This window comes from Sorex araneus, chromosome 9 (genome assembly GCF_027595985.1).
Source record: "Sorex araneus isolate mSorAra2 chromosome 9, mSorAra2.pri, whole genome shotgun sequence".
Lineage (NCBI taxonomy): Eukaryota > Metazoa > Chordata > Mammalia > Eulipotyphla > Soricidae > Sorex > Sorex araneus.
This window is the reverse complement of record NC_073310.1, coordinates 50,018,264-50,040,379: the sequence shown is the minus strand read 5'-3', so window position 1 is coordinate 50,040,379 and position 22,116 is coordinate 50,018,264. Positions and strand designations below refer to the sequence as shown.

The 22,116-nt window shown below is 41.9% G+C and overlaps 1 protein-coding gene across 1 annotated transcript in view; it reads left to right on the top strand.

Annotated features, from left to right (window-relative positions):
- CCDC7 (coiled-coil domain containing 7) overlaps positions 1 to 22,116 on the top strand; it is a 53,341-nt gene that overhangs the window by 22,050 nt on the left and 9,175 nt on the right. The window contains exons 3-4 of the mRNA XM_055117880.1: positions 19,243 to 19,567; positions 20,732 to 20,824. Of these exons, the coding sequence (XP_054973855.1) occupies positions 19,292 to 19,567; positions 20,732 to 20,824 (369 nt within the window). The 5' untranslated portion in view covers positions 19,243 to 19,291. The remainder of the gene's footprint in view (positions 1 to 19,242; positions 19,568 to 20,731; positions 20,825 to 22,116) is intronic.

Here is a 22,116-nt window from a genome sequence, read left to right as displayed (position 1 = left end):
GAAATATGATCATTTCCACACTGGAAAAAAAAGGTTAGGAGGTTTGATAGCAATATTGGGGGTGGGGTGGGGGAATGTACCAGTGATATATGGTGTCAAGGTTTACTCCTGGTTCTGTGCTTAGGGATCACTCCTAGCAGTGCTTGGGAGATCATTTGTAGTGCCGAGGAGTGAACCAGAGTTAGTCATGTGCAAGGCAAGTGCCTTAACCCTTGTAATATCTCTTTAGCCCTTGCAAGTAACATTTGAAGGAAACATTAGGATTTTCTAAATAGGGATATTCCCAGGGGAACTCAGTTCACTGAAAGTGCTGTGTAACCAGGCCATTGTTGCTTTGCCTGGTGGGGATTAAGACTTGGGGAGCAGGCACTAATGTTAGTCAGACTGCCGCCATTGATGTGATTAATAACTGTTCTGTGTATGACCCAGGAGTCTCATATTTTCTGCCAATGTCTATGATATTATGTTGGCTGACTTGTTTTCAAATAAATAAAGAAAATATGACCCTTCACAGTCCTTGACAGTTTCAATCACAAAGATATCGATAAGCTATGGCTTTCTGAAATAGAAATGACAAAAGCCTCCCTGTAGCCTATCTGACATGATTTGAGGAAAGTCCTTGGGATTAGCAACAGCCATATTACTCAAACATATCACTCAATGAAGCAATAAATAGTCTTCCACTCTGTTCTCTGTTGCTGAAGCAAAATTAAAGAGATGACTGAAGACTGAACACTGGCAAGGAGGTTCAAAGGTAGTTGTCTGAGTGATGACTGATTGTTATTAACTCTTCTTGAATGGGAGTTGAAGGATAATCTAATGGTCAGACTTATACCTATCCTACTATAACTACTAGTACCAAGATCCGTCATAGACTAGAGGAAGGCTTTTTTATCCTTTGGTGCCAGGGATCAAATTCAAGGCCTCATACATTCAAGGCAAGTTGTTTAATCTCTAAATGTTTAAGTTGGGGTCTGAGCAATAGCTCAACAGGCTGAATTTGCTTTGCAGGAAAGAGGCCTAAATTTTTTTAAAAAATTATTTTCCCCTTACATAAACACCTTATATAAACACTGTAGTTTACAAAATTGTTTGTGATGATTTGTTACAGACATTCAATATACCAACACAAATCCCATCACCATTGCACCTTCCCATCTCCAGTATTCCAACCACCCATAAAGCCTGCTCCTATATCAGGCCCTCAATAATTTGGTTTTTATCGCTTGTTATAATTTTCTAAAAGAATAATCAAAAAATTTTTTCTCAGAAGAAAATTAGTGAAGATTGTGTATCTCACTATAGATCTATTAAGCCCTGTAAAAGAAATTACCAAAATGTTATTACAGTAGGTTAAACCTTCTGTGTTGACATTTTGTTATTTGAGGTTGGGTGCCTTCTACATTACATCCCATCCAATATGATGTGATACTCCTGGTTTATCATGTTGTACGGTGTGAAGAGTTAAAGCTGGAGTTAAAATTTTAACATGACATCTTGGGGTGTGTGTATTTGTGTGTGTGTGTGTGTGTCTGCCAGGGCTTCTGGAAGAACAGGGAGATGGGGGGAGGGAGGAAGACCATCCCTGAAAGCCTAGAGATTTCAGTTACAAAACCCATATACCTGAATTTTTCAACAGATTAATTTCTGGATGAGGCTGGTCTTCACCAGTGGAGTCCGTTTGGGAGCATGATGGGAATTGTGGAGTGTGGAGGTTTTCGGTTCCAGGACTCTGACTGGGTGGGTGCTGGATTGAATAAATTTCCCTCCAGGCATAAAAGAGATAAAGGACTCATAAGTGACAGATGCGAAGTTACTACTGGTACTACAGAAATAAAAAAAAAAGGTCATAAGATTCTTCTATAAACAATTATATGCAAACAAAATGGACAACCAAAAGAACTGAACAAATTATCAGAAATTTAAAAAATAGAACCAGGAAAAATTAAAAAATTTGAACAGATTAATTACAAATATAGAAATTGAAATAATAATCAAAATCAAGTTTCCTTAAGTACAAAACTCCAGAACCATATGGCTCCACTAGTGAATTCTATAAAACTTTTGGAGAATAAGCAAAAGCAAAACCCATCCTATTGGCCGCCTAGATGTGACCCCGGGGGCCGCACGCGTGTGCGGCCTCTCCGCAGCTGCATGAGCGTGAATCCAGACCCAGCTAAACTACTTTCGGGATGGGCAGCTCCTCGCAGAATCTCACCAGCCTGAGAACTAAACCTCGGCCCCATGCCCGCCCAGGAGTGGAAAGGTATTTCTCTCTCTGCCTCTTTCTTTCCGGAGATGAAGGGTGTGGTGACCGCCATATTATGACGACCACAGATGGGGTTTACAAGCTTGCATTGATCCAATATCTGGAAGAAATCTCCCTGGACTTAGTTGCTAAAGTACAGAAATCCAAAACTGCGCGGCTGCAGTAGTTTTCTCTTCATAACAGGTCTGACTCTAGTGGGGTACTCCTAATAATAGTGAGGTTTGTGTTGAAATATTGAATGTAACCAAAGTAAACAGAAAGTAAAGTGAAACTTATCATTTACAAGGCGGGGGCAGGGTGCAGGATGGGAGGTGTACTGTGTGGGTTGTTTTTTTTTTTTTGGTGGTGGGATATGGCGCTGGTGAAGGGATGGTTGTTTCAGAATCGTTTAACTGAGACTTAAGCCTGAAAGCATTGTAATTTTCCACATGGTGATTCAATAAAATAAAATTCTTATAAAAAAAGAGTATAAAAAAATAAAATGCATTAAAGACAAAAAAAACCCATCCTATTACATTAAAGAAATAGAAGATACCAAAAATTAGAAAAACATATAATGATCAGATTAAATGAATAAACATTAATTATATGTCCTTCTAATTAAAACAATCTATAGACTCAGTAAAACCCCTATCAAAATACTAATGGCACTTTTCAAGGGAACAGCAGACAATTAAAAACATAAAACCCCAAACAGCCAAAATAATTCTGAGATAAAAGAGAAAAATGGAGTTATCATAATTCCGGACTTCAAGTTTAGTAATGTAATTTAATAGAAAGAAAGACAAATGTAATTTAATAGAAAGAAAGCCATAAACAAACCCACTCATTGTGGTACAAGAATCAAGATTATACTTTGGAAAAAGAAAACTTCCTCAACAAATAGTTTTTGAAAAATTGAACTGTAACAACATGCAGAAAATGAGACCTAATTGTTATTTAACACCATACAGAAAAAGTAACTTCAGTATTAGACCTAAAACCATAAAATAAGTAGAAGACAACTTTGGTGATGCACTCCAGTATCACAACATTAATTTAGAAACTCAGTTTTAGTGACCTGAAAAATAAAAGCTAAAATAAACAAATGGAACCATTAAAAATTAAAAGGATTCTTCATATAGATAGAAAGTACCTCAAAGCAAAAAATACAACCTATAATTTGGGAGAAAATATATCCACAAGGGGTTAATATCTAAAATATGTAAAGAACTTTTACAACTCAACAAAAGCAACAACATGCTCCCCAGACTATCTACAAAAGGGCTATAGACTCACATACGCTCTCTTCAGAGAACACATACAGATGACTCATAGACACATGGAAAAATACCCCACATCACTAATTATTAGGGAAATGCAAATCTAATTGTTATAGTGGCCTACATCCAAAGACTGTAAACAAGTGTTAGTGCAGATGTGGATTAAAACGAACTTGTATACTATTGGTGGGAATGCATCCTGGAATAAATTGTATGGAGGTGTTTGGGAGATTCTTTTAAAAAATGTAAAAGGAGGCTGCATCTGGTTTAACATGGTGGTAGAGTGCCTGCCTTGCAGGTACTTGGTGAGGCTGTAAATATGATCCCTGAGACACATGCTTGAATGTGCTTCCAGTGGCTAATTGAGATTCTCTGTCTCATGACAGAGTCTGATCTCCAGAGCACCACAACCATGTATACGTGAGTAAAGCTAAAAGTGGGCAACTGCTGCTAAGCCCCACCACAAATAGGCAGGTGAACATCACAACTGGAATGTGTAGCCCTCCATGAGTTCTTCCCTCAAAAAAAGCCAAAATAAAATTTATGACACCGGGTAATCTTGCAAATTGCATAAGGACCACAACCAAACACATGCACAATGTTAAGTCAAATAAAAAAATTGCTAAACATGCATAGAAAATTTGCTATATTGCCATCATACTAAAAAATAGAAATAAATCTCTGTAGTAGAAAAAAACCCTGAAGTGTTATATTCAAATTGATTTTCTGTCTATCACTTATTTTATTACTTATAGAAATAGAAGGGACAAGAAAAAAACCAATGACTCTAATCTTATGTCTGTTATAGAGTGCTAAATTTAGAGTCCTATAAATTTTTGCAGGGATTGCTCATGGTTCTTTCTCAGGGATCACTCCTTGTGGGGCTTGAGGAACCATATGGTGTGTCAGGAGATAAATCTGTGTTGACCATGTGCAAGGCAAGTGTCCTACCTGCTATGTTATTGCTCTGGTCCCTCCTTAGACTTTTTTTTTTTTGACTTTTGACAACATCACTCCAATCTTTGCCATTCTATTGACAGTGCTTTCTCCTTCTCCGTCTGTATTAAATCTTCCTCTGCCTCTCTCCTATAAGGATTCTTGTGTGTTCACTTCAGCAGTATGTACACAAAAATTGAAACAGTACTGAGATTATCATGGTCTCTATGCAAGAATTATGTGCAAATTTGTGGTTCCATATAGTTAGGTCAAAGATCAAGTCTTTGTGGATGTTTATAACTACAAACAGCTCATGCCCATGAAGTACTCTGTGGGTATCTCCTTGGACAAAACCACCACCAACAAGATGTCTTCAGAGAACCTGATTTAAACGTAAGGCTCTGTGAGAGGTTAAGATCAAGTTTGAGGAGAGATAGAAACCTGGCAAGAGCAAATGATTCTTTCAGAAGCTGCAGTTTTAGGTCTGTTTTGTTTTAATCATTAAAAAATAAGCAAAAAAAGATGCTTGTGATTGCATTCAGGGCTTTTAGAAAAAGTTGATAATACAGGATAAGGTCTTCATATTAAAATCCTTAATTTGGGGCTAGATAGTTCAGGAGTGAAGGCACTGCCCCCAGCCTGGTTCCACATGGTCCCCTGAGCATTGCCAGGTGAAGCCCTGGAGATTCCTCCTGCTATGGTTTTGGAGGCCCCTAAACATTGCACGCAGAGTGTGGGTAGTTCACGGCCTTCAGGGCTGCATCCTCAGGCACTGTACTGAGCCTTTGGCCTGGTTGGCTGATCTCACAGTCAGCTTCCAAACTTCCTCAGCACAGCTTGGAGAATAGCCCTAGACTCCCAACAAAAAATAAAGTCCTTCGTTTAATCTCATCCACAAAGTTTTTTTCATGTGAGGTAATATTCCCAGGCTCCAGGCATCAGGATATGCTGTCTTTTTTGTCTCATTTTGGGAGCCATTATCCAGTTTATATTACAGCCTATTTTCCGAAGGTAGTATGACAGGTCAGAGAGATAGTAGAGTGAATAAGGCACGTGCTTTCCAGGCAGCTGGCCTGTATTGGATTCTCACCACCTCATATGATCCCCAGAACCCTGCCAGGAGTGATCCCTAAGCACACCAGGAGTAAGCCCTGAGCACAGTTGGGTGTGGTTAAAAAACAAAGATGTCCCCCCACCTCAAGAGTATTATAAAACTTTTCAGGTTGAATAAAAAGTAAATAATAATGTGGTTCTATTTTTCCACAATTGGTCTTGTGCTGCTATCTATTATCATAATTTTACTTTCAGGTATGTTCTAAATTCTTTACCACATTGACACTGATTTTTCTTTAAGCCATCAATTAAATTTAAGCTTAAAAATATCCAACTGCTCCCACACAGTGACCATTTTTAGTGTTCTTCAATCCTTTTATAGATCTGGACTTTAACTGGCTTCTATCTCTTTATGGTTGAAAGATTTCCTTCATATTTATTGCCGTGCAGGGAAGCTGTTGATGAATTCTTTCAGATATTGGGTTTCTAAAGAATTTTGCATTTCACTTTGTTATTTAGTTGCTCAATTATTAGACCTCCCAAGGAGTGCTCAGATGCGCTGGGGCCTGGCTGTACCTTGTGACTCTCAGCCATCTGAGCCCACCGATTTAATGCTCTTACCTGAGGATGGGGATGCTGTATCCTTGAGTCCTGCCTTGCTAGAGCCTCCAGGGTCACATGCAGTGATGAATGAAGAGCCACAAGAACCTCAGCATCAAAATAGGTTCATGTTATTTCCCTAATCCCTCAACTTACTTTTTAAAAAAACATTATTCTGGGAAAAATATTCAGGATCTGCTATTTCTTGTCTTTTAATATTTTATGCTGTTCTTTCTCTTGATTTGCACTGTTCTTGACAAAATATCTGCTGTCAGGCAGGGGTCATGTGCTCAACCCTGATTCGATTCTCCCATACCACATGGTCTACCCTAGCATTGCCAGGTGTGGTCCTGGAAGATGCTCAGCAACCACCTGAGCATCACGTAACTAGACCTTGGAATTGAGTCTTCCTCTAGTTGGCCCGGTGTTGCTCGGGGGCCCCGTAGAGTCCCCCAAATCCTTGTCATTCCAACTTTTCCTCTCTGCAAGATATGCATTTTTTTATCCTTTAGGATTTTTAAATTTTTAATTACTTTGAAGCAACGTGATACTGTATCTTGTTTCCTTCAAGTTCTTTGTGCTTGATGTTCCTTGAATTTCTTGCATCTGTGGGGTCATATGTTTTCTCACATTAAAAAAATTTAGGAATCTATGTATTTAAAGGATTATGTACTTAAAATCATTTGAAACTATTCCAGTTCAAAAAATCCTGATAAACAATTTTTTAAATATTTTTAGAAATTCACTTGTCATCCCGTTGCTCATTGATTTGCTCGAGCGGGCACCAGTAATGTCTCCATTCATCTCTGTCGAGTGCTAGTGTAGCCCAATGGCGTCTGCTCGCTCCAGGAACACAAAGAGCTTCAAACCGTTCATTCATCATGGTCTTGATGAAGATGTCTGACCATCTTGTAGGTGGACAGCTAGGTGTTCTTTTGACATCCCATGGAATCCAATTGATAATGGCTCTAGTCCAGCGTTCATCTCCAAATTGCATTATGTGTCCATCCCATCTGATTTTTGATGCCTTGGCAAACAAGGCAGCAACCCTGATCGATGGAGGTTGGAACTCCAGATTCCTTCTCTCACTTGAGATATATATTTAATATATATAAATACATATTATATATAAATAAAATATGTAAATATATAAAGATATATGTTCAAAATATATTTAAATAATATATTTTATCACTTTGTATCACTTGTCATCCCATTGCTCATTGATTTGCTCGAGCAGGTGTCAGTAACATCTCTATTCGTCCCTGTTGTGTGCTAGTGTAGCCCAATGGTGTCTGCTTGCTCCAGACACACAAAGAGCCTCAAACTGTTTGTTCAGGGTCTTAATAAAGAAGCCTGACCATCTCATAGTTGGGCAGCCACAAGCTCTTTTGACATCCCATGGAATCCAGTCGGTAACAGCTCTAGTCCAGAGGTCGTTTCCAAATTGCATTACATGTCCAGCTCATCTGATTTTTGATGCCTTAGCAAACAAGACAGCATCCCTGATCCTTGATTGTTGATGGAGGTCAGAACTCCAGATTCCTTCTCTCACTTGAGTGAAATGTGATATTCAAGCATAGCTCTTTCGATTCTTCTTTGGAAAACCTGAATAGCGTTCTTATCATTTTCGTAGGGCCCAGGTCTCTGAGGTATGTGCTAGTGCAGGAAAAACAGTGGAGTCGAAGATATATGCCTGGAGCCAGATGTTCTTTGTCCTCTTAACAACTTCTTTGACACTCTTGAAGGTGTTCCACGCCGCTCCTTTCCTCCTGCGCAGCTCAGGTGCCAGGTCGTTCGTCATGTTGAGTTCTCAACCTAGGTACACATAACTGCTGCGTTCAGAGATGTCCATTCCATTGGGAGCAAATGGAAAGTCAGGAGCTAGTCCATTTCTCATAAACATTGTCTTCGTGAGATTCAGCTGCAGTCTGACCTTTCCACACTCACGGTCAAAGTCGGCCAGCATTCGTGCCATTTGGCTAATGTTTGGTGTTATTAGAATGATGTCATCAGTGAAGTGAAGGTGGTGTAGTTGCTGACTGTCTATTTTCACTCCCATTCCTTCCCATTCCAGTCATCGCATGGTGTTCTCGGGGATGGCACTGAAGAGTTTCGGTGAAACGGTATCGCCCTGCCGAACCCCTCTCTTTATGGCAATGATCAATTCCTTGTAGAATGGTGAAATCTTGGTGGTGAATCGGTAATACAGCTCTCGGAGGATCTTGATGTACTGAGTTTGAACACCCTGTTTGGCCAGGGCTTTGATGACCACTTCAGTCTCAAGAGAATCAAAGGCCTTCTTTAAATCAATGAATGTTAGACAGAGCAGCATCTTGAACTCTTGCGAAACCTCAGTGAGCTTGGTCTACATGTGGATATGGTCAATGGTGCTGAATCCTTTTTGGAACCTGGTTTGCTCGCATGGTTGTCCTTAGTCTAGTGTTCTGCCAATTCTATTCAGGATGACTTGAGTGAATAACTTGTAGACAACAGACAAGAGGCAGATCAGGCGATAGTTGCCGATGTCGTGGATGTCTCCCTTCTTGTGCAACAGAACAGTCCTGCTGGTTTTCTACTGGACGGAACCTTGCATTCAGACAGGTAACGTGTGAAAAGCTGGACCAGTGTATTGACGAGTACTGGTGGCAGATTCTTCAGGTGTTCGGGTCTGACCTTGTCTGGACCAGGTGTTGTGCGCTTGAAGGGAGAATGTTGGGAATGACATATCCATTCTGTGGAATTTGGTATGTGGGAAGTGGACCTGGCTATTGAAGAGATCTGAGTAGAAGTCATGGATAACTTTTTCCATTGCCCTTCTGGAAGATGTAATAGATCCATCAGCATGTCGGAGGGCAGTCAGTTTGGTCTTATAGTTGGTGAAGGACAGGCAGGTGTTGCAAATACTTTTCCCAGCTTCTGCCGCATCGGCCAATATTGCTGCTCTTCTCTCTTTGAGTTCTTCCTTTATTGCTTCTCTGCTTTGCAAGCTCAGATGTTAGCTTGTGATTGCCTGAGGCTCTCGCCAAAACACGTTTGGAATGAGCTCGAGAGTTTCTGAAGACAGGCGTCTTTTTGTGGCTTTCTCTCTCTCAGTGTTCCTCGCACAATCATGGAGATGCTAAACCAGTCTATTATATTCCTCGTAGATATTGTCAACAATGGCATCTTCCCATATGCCGCAATAGTGCCAAAGAGCTCCCATTTGGTGGTTGTTCTGGGAGATCTCTTCTTAAACTTTGAAGCCCTTTCTCCCTGCTCCATGAAATAAAATTCTGCATGAAGGAGTTGGTGGTCTGATCCCATTTGAAATTTTGGGACAACAGCGACATCGGTCAGGCAAGACTGTTGTTTGAATATGATGTGGTCAATTGTGTTGTGGAACTGTTAACAGTTTAACTGTTAAATTAAAATTTGAAATTGTTTTAATACTATTTTTATTGCAGTATGGGGACTTACAATACTGTTAATAATACTTCTCATGCATGCATCATTCCAGTACCACCTCCTTCACCAGAGAGACAGCTTCCCTCCACAGCTGGATAGTTTGTTTCACTATGACATGCACATGAAGCTGTCCTGCAATTGCTAATTTCTCTTTTCTCTCTTGCTGACCAAACTCAGAGTCTTCTACATGCAACATATGTGCTCTAGCACTGAGTTGCAATACTCAGCAATTCTTTGCCTGTACATGTTTTGTTTAACCATTTTTTGTCCCTAGATCAGAGGTCCCCAAATTTATTTCACCTACTTACCCTTTTCAGGAAATAAAAAATTAGCTCCACTCACCAGAAATCTACCTTAGGTGAAAACCAGAAAGTGCCTCCACAAGTGCACCCCAAGCTTTTACACATCCCTGCACTGTTTCAGCACCCTCAAAAGCTGTGATACTATCCACTTTAGAAAACACTGCTCTCGACCAACTAGAGGAAGGCTCAATTCCAAGGTATGATTACGTGATACTCAGGTGGTTGCTGAGCATCTTCCAGGACCACACCTGGCAATGCTAGGGTATCACTGTATCACTGTTTCACTGTCATTCTGTTACTCATTGATTTGCTTGAGCGGGGGCCAGTAACGTCTCCATTTGTTTCTATCGCATTCAGGGTCAGAGGAATGAGGCCCATTATTGTTACTATTTTTGGTATATTGAATACGCTACAGGTAGCTTACCAGGCTCTGCCATGCAAAATTCTGTATCTCGCTCTTCTGGGAGCTTTGTTTTATGGTCTCTGGATCTTGGCCATTGATAAGATTATATGGCATGGGGGGCAGTTTGTGGGTGTGACTGCCAAGCTACTGGAAAACTGGGAATCTGGGTGGAGGAGGCCCAGTCCTTATCCAGGCAGGCCTGGAGATCTCAACCACAGGTCTTGCACACCTGGGTTCCTCTGTCAGTTCCTTCATGTGTGAAGCTCGTCTGAGTGTGTGGAGAGTGACCTCGAGCATGGCTGTGCTGGTTCTGGAGGTTTTCAGCTGCTGGGGTTCTGCATGAGGCAGGGAAGGAAACTCAACCCACCCCCATCCGTGGGGGCCCTGGTGAAGACAGTCTGGTGCGGGGGCAAAAGAGTCTGCCAATGCTAGGGTAGATCATACAATATAGTTCTGATAATTTTCATTGCTCTGGTTCACTAGTGCTATAATCTGTCATGTCTGGGAGCAGCATCATAAACTTCCCCACTTCATTATATATTGTTTTCCTATTTCTTTGCATGTCTTTTATGTTTTTTAATTGGTTGTTGGACATTGTGATTTTGTTTTGTTATGTCCATACACATTCTTGAGTGTTTTCTTTTGCGCCACACCTGGCAGTGCTCAAGGCTTACGTCTGGTTTTGCATTCAGGAGTCACTCATGGTGGGATTCAGGGGACCATATGGAATGCTGGGGACCAGGCCCATGCACAAGGCAAGTGCTCTACCTTCTGTACTCTCTCAAACCCCTATACATTTTGTTATTATTATTATTATTATTATTATTTTTGCCACATCCTGGCTTGTGTAGGGCTTGCTCAGGGCTTACTCCTGGATCTGTGATCAGGAATTACCCCCAGTGGGGTTCAGAGTGCTGGCAATCAAACCTGGGTTAAAGCAAGTGCCCTATCCACTGTACTATCTCTGCATCCCCTACACATTTTGAAAGTTGTTTTAGATCGCAGCAAACCATTCTTTTTAGATATTACTCTTGAAATTTTGTGCAAGGTCCAGAGGAATGTTTACTGATTTGATTCTTCTGAGACTAACATCTCTGGGATTATTTTTGGTGTTTGTGATCTCTAAGCATAATACCTTACCATACTTTGAGTGTTTCTTTCCTTAGCCTTGGGTAGTTTCCAACTTTCTGAACAGTGATCATTAATCAGCTATGGGCCTAAAAAGGGTACTCTAATATTTATGGAGTGCTCTTTGGACTGTTCTTTTATCTCTTCTGCAATATTATTTCTTCTGAACTGTAGCTTCCTTGTGGCCTTCCTGAACATCTCCTAAACTGAAGAAAGGCTCTTGTCTTACCCTGGCTGATTTCCAGCCTTTCCAGGAGTGATTCTGGAAGGCAGAGCCAGAAGTAAGCCTCACACACAGCCAGTGAGGCAAAAAAAAAAAAATCAGGGGGAAAAGGATATCTCAGGGCTCACTTTATTTTCTGTTCTATTATCACTTGATGCCTGATGGCTAATGTCCTGAAATACACTTTTATATATTTTGTTTGAATTTTTTAGTTGTTCATTTTTTTGAATTTTTTAATAAATTCAAAATAGGAGAATAAGCCTAGTTAGCATTACTCCATCTGTACTGGAAGCACACAACTTTACATAATGCCTTGAAAAATTATATAAGTGATACATGTCTACGGTACCAACTCAAAAGATTTTATAGTAGTTAATATCTCCATGGTCAACTCAATTATTCTGGGCACTGACTCAAAATTTTTCCAGTTTGGATTAGCTGGGAGGCATGGATATAGTAAATCTCTATAATAATATCATTTGATTTGTTTTTATTCGTTGGATTTTTCTTTTCCCATTGAAATACATTAGCACTATTAAAAATCAATTGAATGTATGTGATTTGGTATGTTTCTACACTGTGTTCCTTTAATCTGCCTTCTATAAAACTATACTGCTTTGATGACTATAGTTTCATAATAACTTAAAAATATTTTTAAAAACCTGTGATATAGTTACAAAACTGTTCATGATTAACTTTCAGTCATACAGTGTTTCAACATCCATCCCTTTAATGATGCATTTCCAAGCCACCAATGTTCCGAGTTTTCCTCTTGTCTGGTCCCTGGCCCTGCCCCTGCAGCCTGCCTCTATGGCAGACACTTTTCTCCCCTCTCTCTTATTTTCCTTTTATGCAATGATCTGAAATACTGTTACTGAAAGGTTATCACACATATCACTTTACCTCCTTTCAGCACTCAGTTTGTGTCCAGAGTGATCATTTCCAACTATCATTGTCATAGTGGTCCCTTCTCTGTCATAACTGTACTCCCCATCTCCCTTGCTGGCATGATTCTACCATGGACCAGTCCTCTGGTCCTTGTTTCTACTGTCTTTGGGTATTCTTCATCATCATCATCATCATCATCATCATCATCATCATCATCATCATCATCATCATCATCCCGTTGATCATCGATTTTCTCGAGCGGTCTCATTAATGTCTCCATTCTTCCTAGCCCTGAGATTTTAGAAGGCTCTCTTTACTTGTCCTTCCCAACATTGTAGGCTCTTTCAGGGTCAGGGGAATGAAACCCATCATTGTTACTGGTTTTGGCATATGAATATGCCATGAGGAGTTTGCCAGGCTCTCCCATGCGGGCAAGAAACTCTCAGTAGCTTTGCCAGGTTCCCAGAGAGGGAGAACTAGGCTATAAACTCCTTCCAGGAGCTTGGTTTATAGTCTCTGGATGTTGGTCGTTGATGGGATTACACAGTGCCAGGGGCAGAGTCTCTTGCCCCCATTCCTGGCTGTCTTCACAGGGGCCCCTTCGAGGGGGTGAGTTGTTTCCCTCCCCGCTCCCAGCAGACCTCCGCAGCCAAAGACCTCCGGAGCCCAGCCACAGTCATGCTCAAGGCCCCTCTCCACATGTTCCGATGAGCCTCACGCATGAAGGAACCGCTAGAGGAAATCAGGTGTGCAGTGCCCGGGGTTGAGATTTACAAGCCTGCTCGGATCAGGACTGGGCCTCTTCCTCCCAGATCCCCCATTTTCCAGTAGCTAGGTGATCACACACAGCGATTCAATTAAAAGACAACAACCCAACAGTACTTCAAATCACTTCAACAGTACTTCAAATAAATTATTCATATACAATTTTTAAAAAATATCCCGCAAATGAGTATAATCATTTTGTTTGTCCCTCTCCCTATGACTTCATTCAGCATGAGACTCTCCATGTCCATCCATTTATAAGCAAATTTTTTAACTTCATTTTTCCTAGCAGATGCATAGTGTTCCATTGCTTAGATATACCATAGCTTCTTTATCCACTCATTTGGTCTCAGGCACTTGGGTTGTTTTCAGATTCTGGCTATTGTGAACTGACTGCAATGAACATAGGAATGCAGATGGCTTTTCTGCATTGTATTTTTGGGCCACTAGGGTATATTCCCAGGAGCAATATTTCTGGGTCCAATAGAAGCTCAATTTCTAATTTTGAGAGGAAGTTCATGTAGTTTTCCGGAAAGGCTGGACCAATTGGCATTCCAACCAGCAGTGAATGAGTCCCTTTCTCTCTGCATCCAGGCCAGCGCTAGTTCTTTTTGATGTGGGCCCATCTCTGTGGTGTGAGATTTATCTCATTGTTTTTTTGATTTGCATCTCTCTGATAACTAGAGGGAGAGGGCACTTTTTCCTTGTGCCTTTTGGCTATTTGTCTTTCTTCTTTGAGGAAGTTTCTGTTCATCTCTTTTCTCCATTTTTTGATGTGGTTGGATGTTTTTTTCTTGTAAAGTTCTACCAGTACCTTATATATCTTTGTATTAAACCCTTGTCAGATAAATGCTAAATAATTTTTTCCATCTTTGGGTGGTCTTTGTATTCTGCTCATTATTTCCTTTGAAGTGCAAAAGTTAACTTAGTTTAATGTAGCCCCACATATTTATCTTTGCTTCCATTTGCTTGGTCAGTACTATTTCATCCCTGAATTTGACTTTAGTTTCAATGTCACGGAGAGTTCTGCCTACATTTTCCTCTATGTAACTTATGAATTCAAGTCTGATATCAAGGACTTTAATCCATTTTGATTTGTTTTTTGTTTGAGGAGTTAGAAAGAGGTCTGAGTTTTATTTTTTAGCATGTAGCTGACGTGATTTCCGAGCACCACTTACTGAAGAAGCTTTCCTTACTCCATATTTTTTTTGCTCATTTAGTTCTAATAACTTTTTTAAAATGCTGTTAATTATGAAGGCCAATGGGTAGATTAATGCTGTATAGTTTGCTCCTGTATGCTAATTTAACAAGTCTGATCATTCAGATTTTACTAGCAGAAGCAGAAACTAGATTTAATCAGTTTCCAGGGGTGTCGAAAACTGTAGGAAACTAGGAATTCAAATCTAGAAAGTTTGAAGATGTGTTTAAAGTTAATATAACATGTTCTGATTTTTAGTTCTTCTTCCTATCCTTTTCTTTACATTGGTTATGTTAGTGTAACAAATAAATTTGATCACTAACTATAATTTTTCTTGTTATATACACTGAAACACAATATTAACTGTAAACCTCCATGATTTTTGAAACACATCCAGAAAGATGAAATAATACATTTCTGGTATGCTAGAAGGTTTCTTCACACCCCTTTTAGATTGCTCACTTCCAAACTGTAAGGATATCCCAGAGGCGCTCTGCATCAGCTTTCGAGAGCTAAAATCTCACGATTCTTGAAACAGAGCCATTATTAACAAATTACATCAAATTCATGCCTTTAAATACTAAAGCGATTTACTGTCACTGAAAAAATTTACTTGTGAGAGTGTTTTAAATATCCCCTCCCCACCCCCAAGCTAAAATGAAATCAAATGAGAGAAAACTCTACGTGGGAAAATGGCATCTGCTAGCATGAAACCTGATGCTGGGTGTGGCACAACTAATTTTAAAGTTCATTTAATTTTTGCTTGGGGGCTCAGAGGATCACGACGGAGCCGGGACGGAGTCTGGGGCTCACCCTCTGACCCATCTCCCGGCCTTTACTGTGCTCAGGGAACCAGCTGGGGACAGCCCGGGCAGGCTGTGTACTGGGCAAGCGGCTGCCCTGCTGGACTAGCCCTCGGTCCCGAGTCCATTTTCTTACTAATGCGAGGGGGTGGGGCACACCCGGCTCTGCTCAGGGCGTCCTCGGGGATCACTCCTGGCACGCTCAGGGGACCTTGTGGGGTGCAGGGGCTCGAATCCCGTGGGGGGGGGGGGGGGGCTCGTGCACGACAAGCGTCTTGCCCGCGGTCCCATCTCTTCAGCCCTCCAAGTTTACTTCAAAAACCCCAAAGTGGCTGCCAAGTCCGAGGGCGCTGAGGGGCTGACGGGAGACGCCACAACGCCCGGCGTTGGAAAGACGAACAGTCAGTCAGAAGAAGCCACGCTCCCAAAGGCCCGACCAGGCAAGGGTTTGATCTCTTCGGGTGGCGGGGGGTCGCCTGAGCGTCTCCGGGCGGCGGTCGGGAAGACACCGTGTGGCTCGGGCGCGGGCAGCCGCGGCCTCGGCCGCCGTCAGGGCGCTGACGCCACAGAGCCGGAAGCGCCTCAGCGGGCGCGGCGGCCCAGCGGCCCCCGCGCGCGCGCGTCGTGACGTAGCGGCGTCGCGGCTGACGTGGCGTCGGGGCGGCTGGCTGCGGGCCGACCGTTGGGGCCGTCGGGAGGTTGCCGCCCCTGGGCGCCGCCGACGCGCGTCGCCTTTGCCGTTCGGTTCGAGCGTCTGTGTGGAAACTCGCAAAGCTGGAGTCAGCGGGGCTTGCGGACTTCCGTGTGGCGGGGAGTCTGGGGGGCGCGGAACCCCCCGCTCTCGCGCCTTAGCGCGGCCCCCCGAAAAGCCTCCCCCCCAAGGTACCCCAAGTTGGGCGGCTGGAAAGGGAGGACCGAACGCCCAGCCGACTCTCCGGCGTTAGCCCGCCTGCGGACACGGTGCCTCCGCGGCAGTGTTTCTTTTTTGTTTGTTTTGGACCACACCTGGCAGTGCTCAGGGCTGGCATCTGGCTCTGTGCAGGGGCATCACTGCTGGCGAGGCCAAGGAAGCCTGCGGGATGCTGGGGATCGAACTCATGTTTGCCGCGTGCAAAGCCGTCGCGCAACCGCTCTGCCCCTATTATGGTGTTTTTTTTTTTTTTTTAAATACAGTAGCACGTATCTGGTGGAGCAATAGCACAGCGGGTAGGGCGTTTGCCTTGCACGTGGCTTACCCGGGTTCGATTCCTCCTTCCCTCTCGGAGAGCCCGGCAAGCTACCAAGAGTATCTCGCCTGCATGGCATAGCCTGGCAAGCTCCCTGTGGTGTATTTGATAAGCCAAACACAGTAACAAGTCTCACAATGGAGACGTTACTGGTGCCCAATCGAGCAAATCAATGAACAGGACGACAGTGTGACAGTGCAATAGCACATACCTCTGCCTTCCTGCCTGGTACCGTAGATGAACTTTCCTGGTGGTGCTTCTCCAGAGTGCCTTGGATGGGGCCAGAGTGGTAATACAGTGGGTCGGGCACTTGCCTTCATGCGGCTGACCCGGGTTCTAACTCTGGCACACATATGATCCCCTGAGCATCACCAGGACTATTGTACTAACCTTGAGTACAGAGCACAGGCAAGTTTGGCACCCCTGCCTCCCCGCCCACCCTCCAATGTCAGTGCCTTGGCCTCTTGGCATGTTGAGCCATTTCTTCTCTGCACGCAAGCATAACATCCGAGCAGTTTCTTTGTTTACCAGGCATACGTGTGGCTTGCTTCCTGTTGGATTTCCATCAGCATACATGTTGAGTCTAGGTCTGCTAACAAAGCCATACAGATGTGTTTTCTAAGAACAGTATTTCTTAATATGTCTAGAGGATAGTGATCTTGAGTTACTGCAAAAGTGGATTTCCCCCCACCTCCCAGCCTCGCCCAGCTCGTTTTTGTGTCCAAAATACCAGTTGATTCTGGAGTTGGTTTATTGTACTAAAGTTAGGGGTTTCTAGGTCCCCAATATCCAAGTCACTCTCTTTAACGGTGAACTATGTCGCTCACCTTGTCCCTCGTACCTGGTCCAGATGATGATGGCTGGTTTTGGACTGCATTTGTGGCAGCCTCCAGTGTGCCATGTCCTAGTCTGTGCCCCGTGGCACTGTAGGTGCAGCCTATGCGGTCCCCTAACAGGGCCTAGGTGCTCTGTAATCTGTCTCTGGCCTTTCTAGGCAGCGTCTCTGGCTTCGGTTAGTGTCTCCCGCAATGGCATCAGGTACATGGGTGACAGCCTCTTCTGTCTTGCTTGGCAGAGGGCAGAGAGATGCTGCCCTCCATCCATGGTGCGCTGGGGTCAAAGAGTTGCTTTGCTAGGGGCTTCCTTTTATGACTTATTTCCTACCCCCAGCCATGCCCTTACCTATTTTGACTGGATACTTTTCAGTGAGATTTAAATTAAATCTTATCAAAATTAAATATTAATTACCATTAGGTTACCTGGTATCCACCCCGGATTTTCCTCTTAGCAGTGTGGGATGGAAGTGTTGAAGGTGCTGATTGCTCCTCGTTGCTGGGAAGGGAACATCTTTCCTCCTTTAAGTTTTGTTTTTGACTTTAGGTGTTTGCTGGCAATTCTAGGTCTTCCATGGCTCAGAGACTGCCACTCCATTCTCTGCTTCTGTCTTCACATTGTGTTCTTACCTACATGTCTTGTGTCTTTCTAATTGCAGTAAGGACACCAGACATTGGATTTGGGCCTACCTAACCCCATTTGATCATCTTCACTTGATTACATCTACAGAGGTTTTTGTTTTAAAAAATCTTTCTTTCTTTCTTTCTTTCTTTCTTTCTTTCTTTCTTTCTTTCTTTCTTTCTTTCTTTCTTTCTTTCTTTCTTTCTTTCTTTCTTTCTCCTTCCTTCCTTCCTTCCTTCCTTCCTTCCTTCCTTCCTTCCTTCCTTCCTTCCTTCCTTCCTTCCTTCCTTCCTTCCTTCCTTCCTTCCTTCCTTCCTTCCTTCCTTCCTTCCTTCTTTGCTTGCTTCTTGGGTCACACCTGGCGATGTACAGGGGTTACTGTGCTCTGCACTCAGGAATTACCCCTGGCGATGTTCAGGGGACTGTATGGGATGCTGGGAATTGAACCTGGGTAGGTCTCATGCAAGGCAAATGCCCTACCCGCTGTGCTCTTGCTCCAGCCCCTACAAAGGTCTTATTTCCCAGTTTATGGGGCTTGAATATGGTGATTGGGAGGGGGCACAATCCAACATATACTTGCATTAACCCATGCTCTTTATCTCCATCAGAAAAAAAATTTCTTTTGACTAGATTACTTCCCTCTGGTTATATGCTAGCTTTTGGAGGATGCAGGCAGTCCTTAATTTTGGCTTCTGTCTGTATCACCCAGCCTTTATTGCGTGGTCTTCCTATGTATCTGTGTTTTTATTTGGCTTTCTAAATAACAACACTGTCACTGGATACAAGATCCATCATAATACAGAATAATCTCATATTTAGTACACTTGTGAAGATGGTGTTTTCAAATGATGTCATATTTGTGGCATGTCATATCACATATTTATAACATGTCATGTCAATAGTATTTATCAGCAATACTATTACTGATTAAATCCCTGGAAGAACCTGGCAAGCTCCCCGTGGTGTATTCAATATGCCAAAAACAGTAATGTTAAGTCTCATTCCCCTAACCCTGGAAGAGCGTCCAATCGTTGGGAAAGACGAAAGTAAGGAGAGGCTCTAAAAATCTCAGGGCTGGGATGAATGGAGATGGTACTGGCACCTGCTCGAGCAAATCGATGAAAAATGGGATGACAGTGACAGTGACAGTGACTATTATTGATAAAGTATTAGGCATGTCACTTTATGTCCTTCTAGCACCTAGTCTTGGTGAACTTTCCATCTTTATGGAAAATGTTAATACTGCCGTGATTTAAATCTGAAATCTTCATGTTTTGTTCACAGGAAGGAATAAAGTTTTAATGAATAATTTGGAAGCTAAGTAAATACCAATATGAAGCCATCAAAACGTCAGTTGCCTTCTACCAATAAGTTTCAAAATGTACCACCATCACCATACAACAAAAAGCCCAACTTAGTGATATCATCTAAACCAAAGGAAAAGCCTTCTGCAAAAGCAGCACTTGAAAAACCTGAATCAATGGTCTTAAGATCTCCACCAACTGGGGAATCCATAGTGAGATATGCTCTGCCAATTCCATCAAGTAAGACAAAGGAGCTAATTGCTGAAGGTGAATCGATTAAGAGAATTACCCAACGTCTGCAGATGGTAAGGAAGGTGTTGGTCTCTGTGTGTGTGTTTGACAAAGAAAGGGGGGGGGGGAGAGAGAGAGAGAGAGAGAGAGAGAGAGAGAGAGAGAGAGAGAGAGAGAGAGAGAGAGAGAGAGAGAGAGGAGAGAGGAGAGAGAATATCTTGGGTTTAATGATTTTCCAGGAGTACTTACTGAACTCAACATGTGAAGATTATTACAGTGAAAGTATATAAAGCAAATTAAGCAAAAAGAAAAGGCATATGGGATGAAGTCTGCAAGATAGCAGGTCCAGGCTTTCCATATTATTCTCCTAGATTCACAAAGGACAAAGGACAAATTTAATTCTTCTAGTAACAAATTCATGTGAAATACCTGAACAGTTTATTAGAGACTCAGTGCCCTGTTTCCCTATTGTTGTTTTTCCCCCCTGGTGTGGTGGTGGTGGCAGGGAGTTAATTTCCTAGATACTTGGTCTAAAATGTTTAGGAATTCAGACTATCTGAAAGGTAACAGGTATTCAGTCAGAATCACGTTGTTCCATTTAGGGATAATGCACCCCTGTTAGTGGTGAATGATGGGAACCTTCCCAAAATCTTAAGTTCTGTGACAAACCAATTGTGAATGTAATCTTTTCTAAGGTTAGGTCTTTCTGTCTCATCTAAATTTGTCAGTGCATTTTAGAGACTTTTGCTTCGTATTGAGGGTGAGGAGTGGGGGCTGAAGCTTTCTTTACCTGTATTTGCATAGAGATCTCCAGTTCATTAGAAAATGTACACAATGCCAAATAAAAACAACCAGGGATAACAGAAATACACAAGGAATTACTTTGTTGGGGTTAGCTCAGTGGTATCTTTAAAACTGTTTTTTTAAGCCTCCATGTCTTTATATTATTTTTTCAAAGAACAAAGTTGAATCAAGGAATACTTGGGGGAAAGTAGAGTTGAAGCTTCAACTATTCATAGGCAGAAACTTGCTTTCAGTTCACTCACATCACAGATATGGTCAAGGACTATTGCCTATCACTTCTTTGTGATGGATGACATGAAAGGAGATAGGAGGTGGAAAGCTTAAGATTATTAAATAAGAATATTAGGAAGAAATAGTTTTTTTCTGATAAAAAGTTGATTATATATATTTTGCACTTAAGTTTAAATTATGAAAATAATTTTATTTTTTCATAGATTGTTTCTAGTTTAGAAGAAACTTATGGATCTGCCAGTAAAATGGATGGCAGACAAGTTTTAAAGCCTGGACAGGAAGAATTAAGTTTTTCTGTAAGTATAGATAGCCTTATTGTAGAGACTTTAAGACTATTAAGACTTATGATTTTATTTCTTTTGAAGTCTATATGTCCTCAGTTACCTGCCAAAGAAAATTATCTTTTTAGAAAACTTGACAGGAATGACTAATTTTTGCATCTTCTGCCTATAAATTTTAAGATATATTTATATCTTGACTCTACACATAATGCTATTGTCCCATCTAAAGCACGTGGTTGGTTCTTGGTTTGAGATGTATGTTATTTATTATGTTAAGGTAATTTCTCATAACTTATTTAATATTTTATGAATTTTAATGGACATTTGTTGTATATTGAAATAATATAATTATTAATGTGATTACACAATTTTATCCTTCAACATATATGCTGGAGTGATAGCACAGCGGTTGGGCGTTCGCCTTTCACGCGGCCAACCCTAGTTCGATTCCTCCTCCCCTCTCGGAGAGCCCGGCAAGCTGCTGAGAGTATGGAGCCCACACGGCAGAGCCTGGCAAGCTACCCGTGGCGTATTGGATATGCCAAAAACAGTAACAATAAGTCTCTCAATGAGAGACGTTACTGGTGCCCGCTCGAACAAATCGATGAGCAACAGGATGACAGTGACAGTGACCCAAAGCCCTGATCTATTTAATCTGACCACATTTCACCTCAGTACATTGATAATATTATTTTTCATATTTCTTAATATTCAGCTGTGCTTTATTTCTTTTGGGCGATGTGACTTGACCTGGCAGTATTCAGGGGCTACTCCCAGCTCTGTCCTCAGAAGTGCCCTACTAGCTGTGCTGGTATCAGAACCTAAGCCTTTCGTATACAATGCATGCACTCATCTTATTGAGTTCTCTCTGCAGCCCTATCCAGTAGACTTGATGCATTTTATTCATTATGTATTATTATTCTGTTTCATAAATAGTTTTTTTAATAGGGATTGAGTTTAGCTCCATGTAATAAAGCAATTCTTTTGGGTCTTTTAATCCATGAGCATGATATGTATCTCCATTTTATCTGATATTATTTAATTTTTTTATTAGCATTTAATAATTCATAGCATATGGCTCATGTACAGGTTGGTTATAATTCCACATCGATCTTTTTTCTTTTCTAAATACTTAAAAAAAATTGTGGGGGTCTATACCTGGCAGTGCTCAGGGCTTACTCTTGCTTGGCTCTGCACTCAGAAATCACTCCTGGCAGTGCTCAGGGAACCATATATGTGCCAGGGGTTGAACCTGGGTTAGCTGTGGGTAAGGCAAGCACCCTACTCACTGTACTCTCTCCAACCCC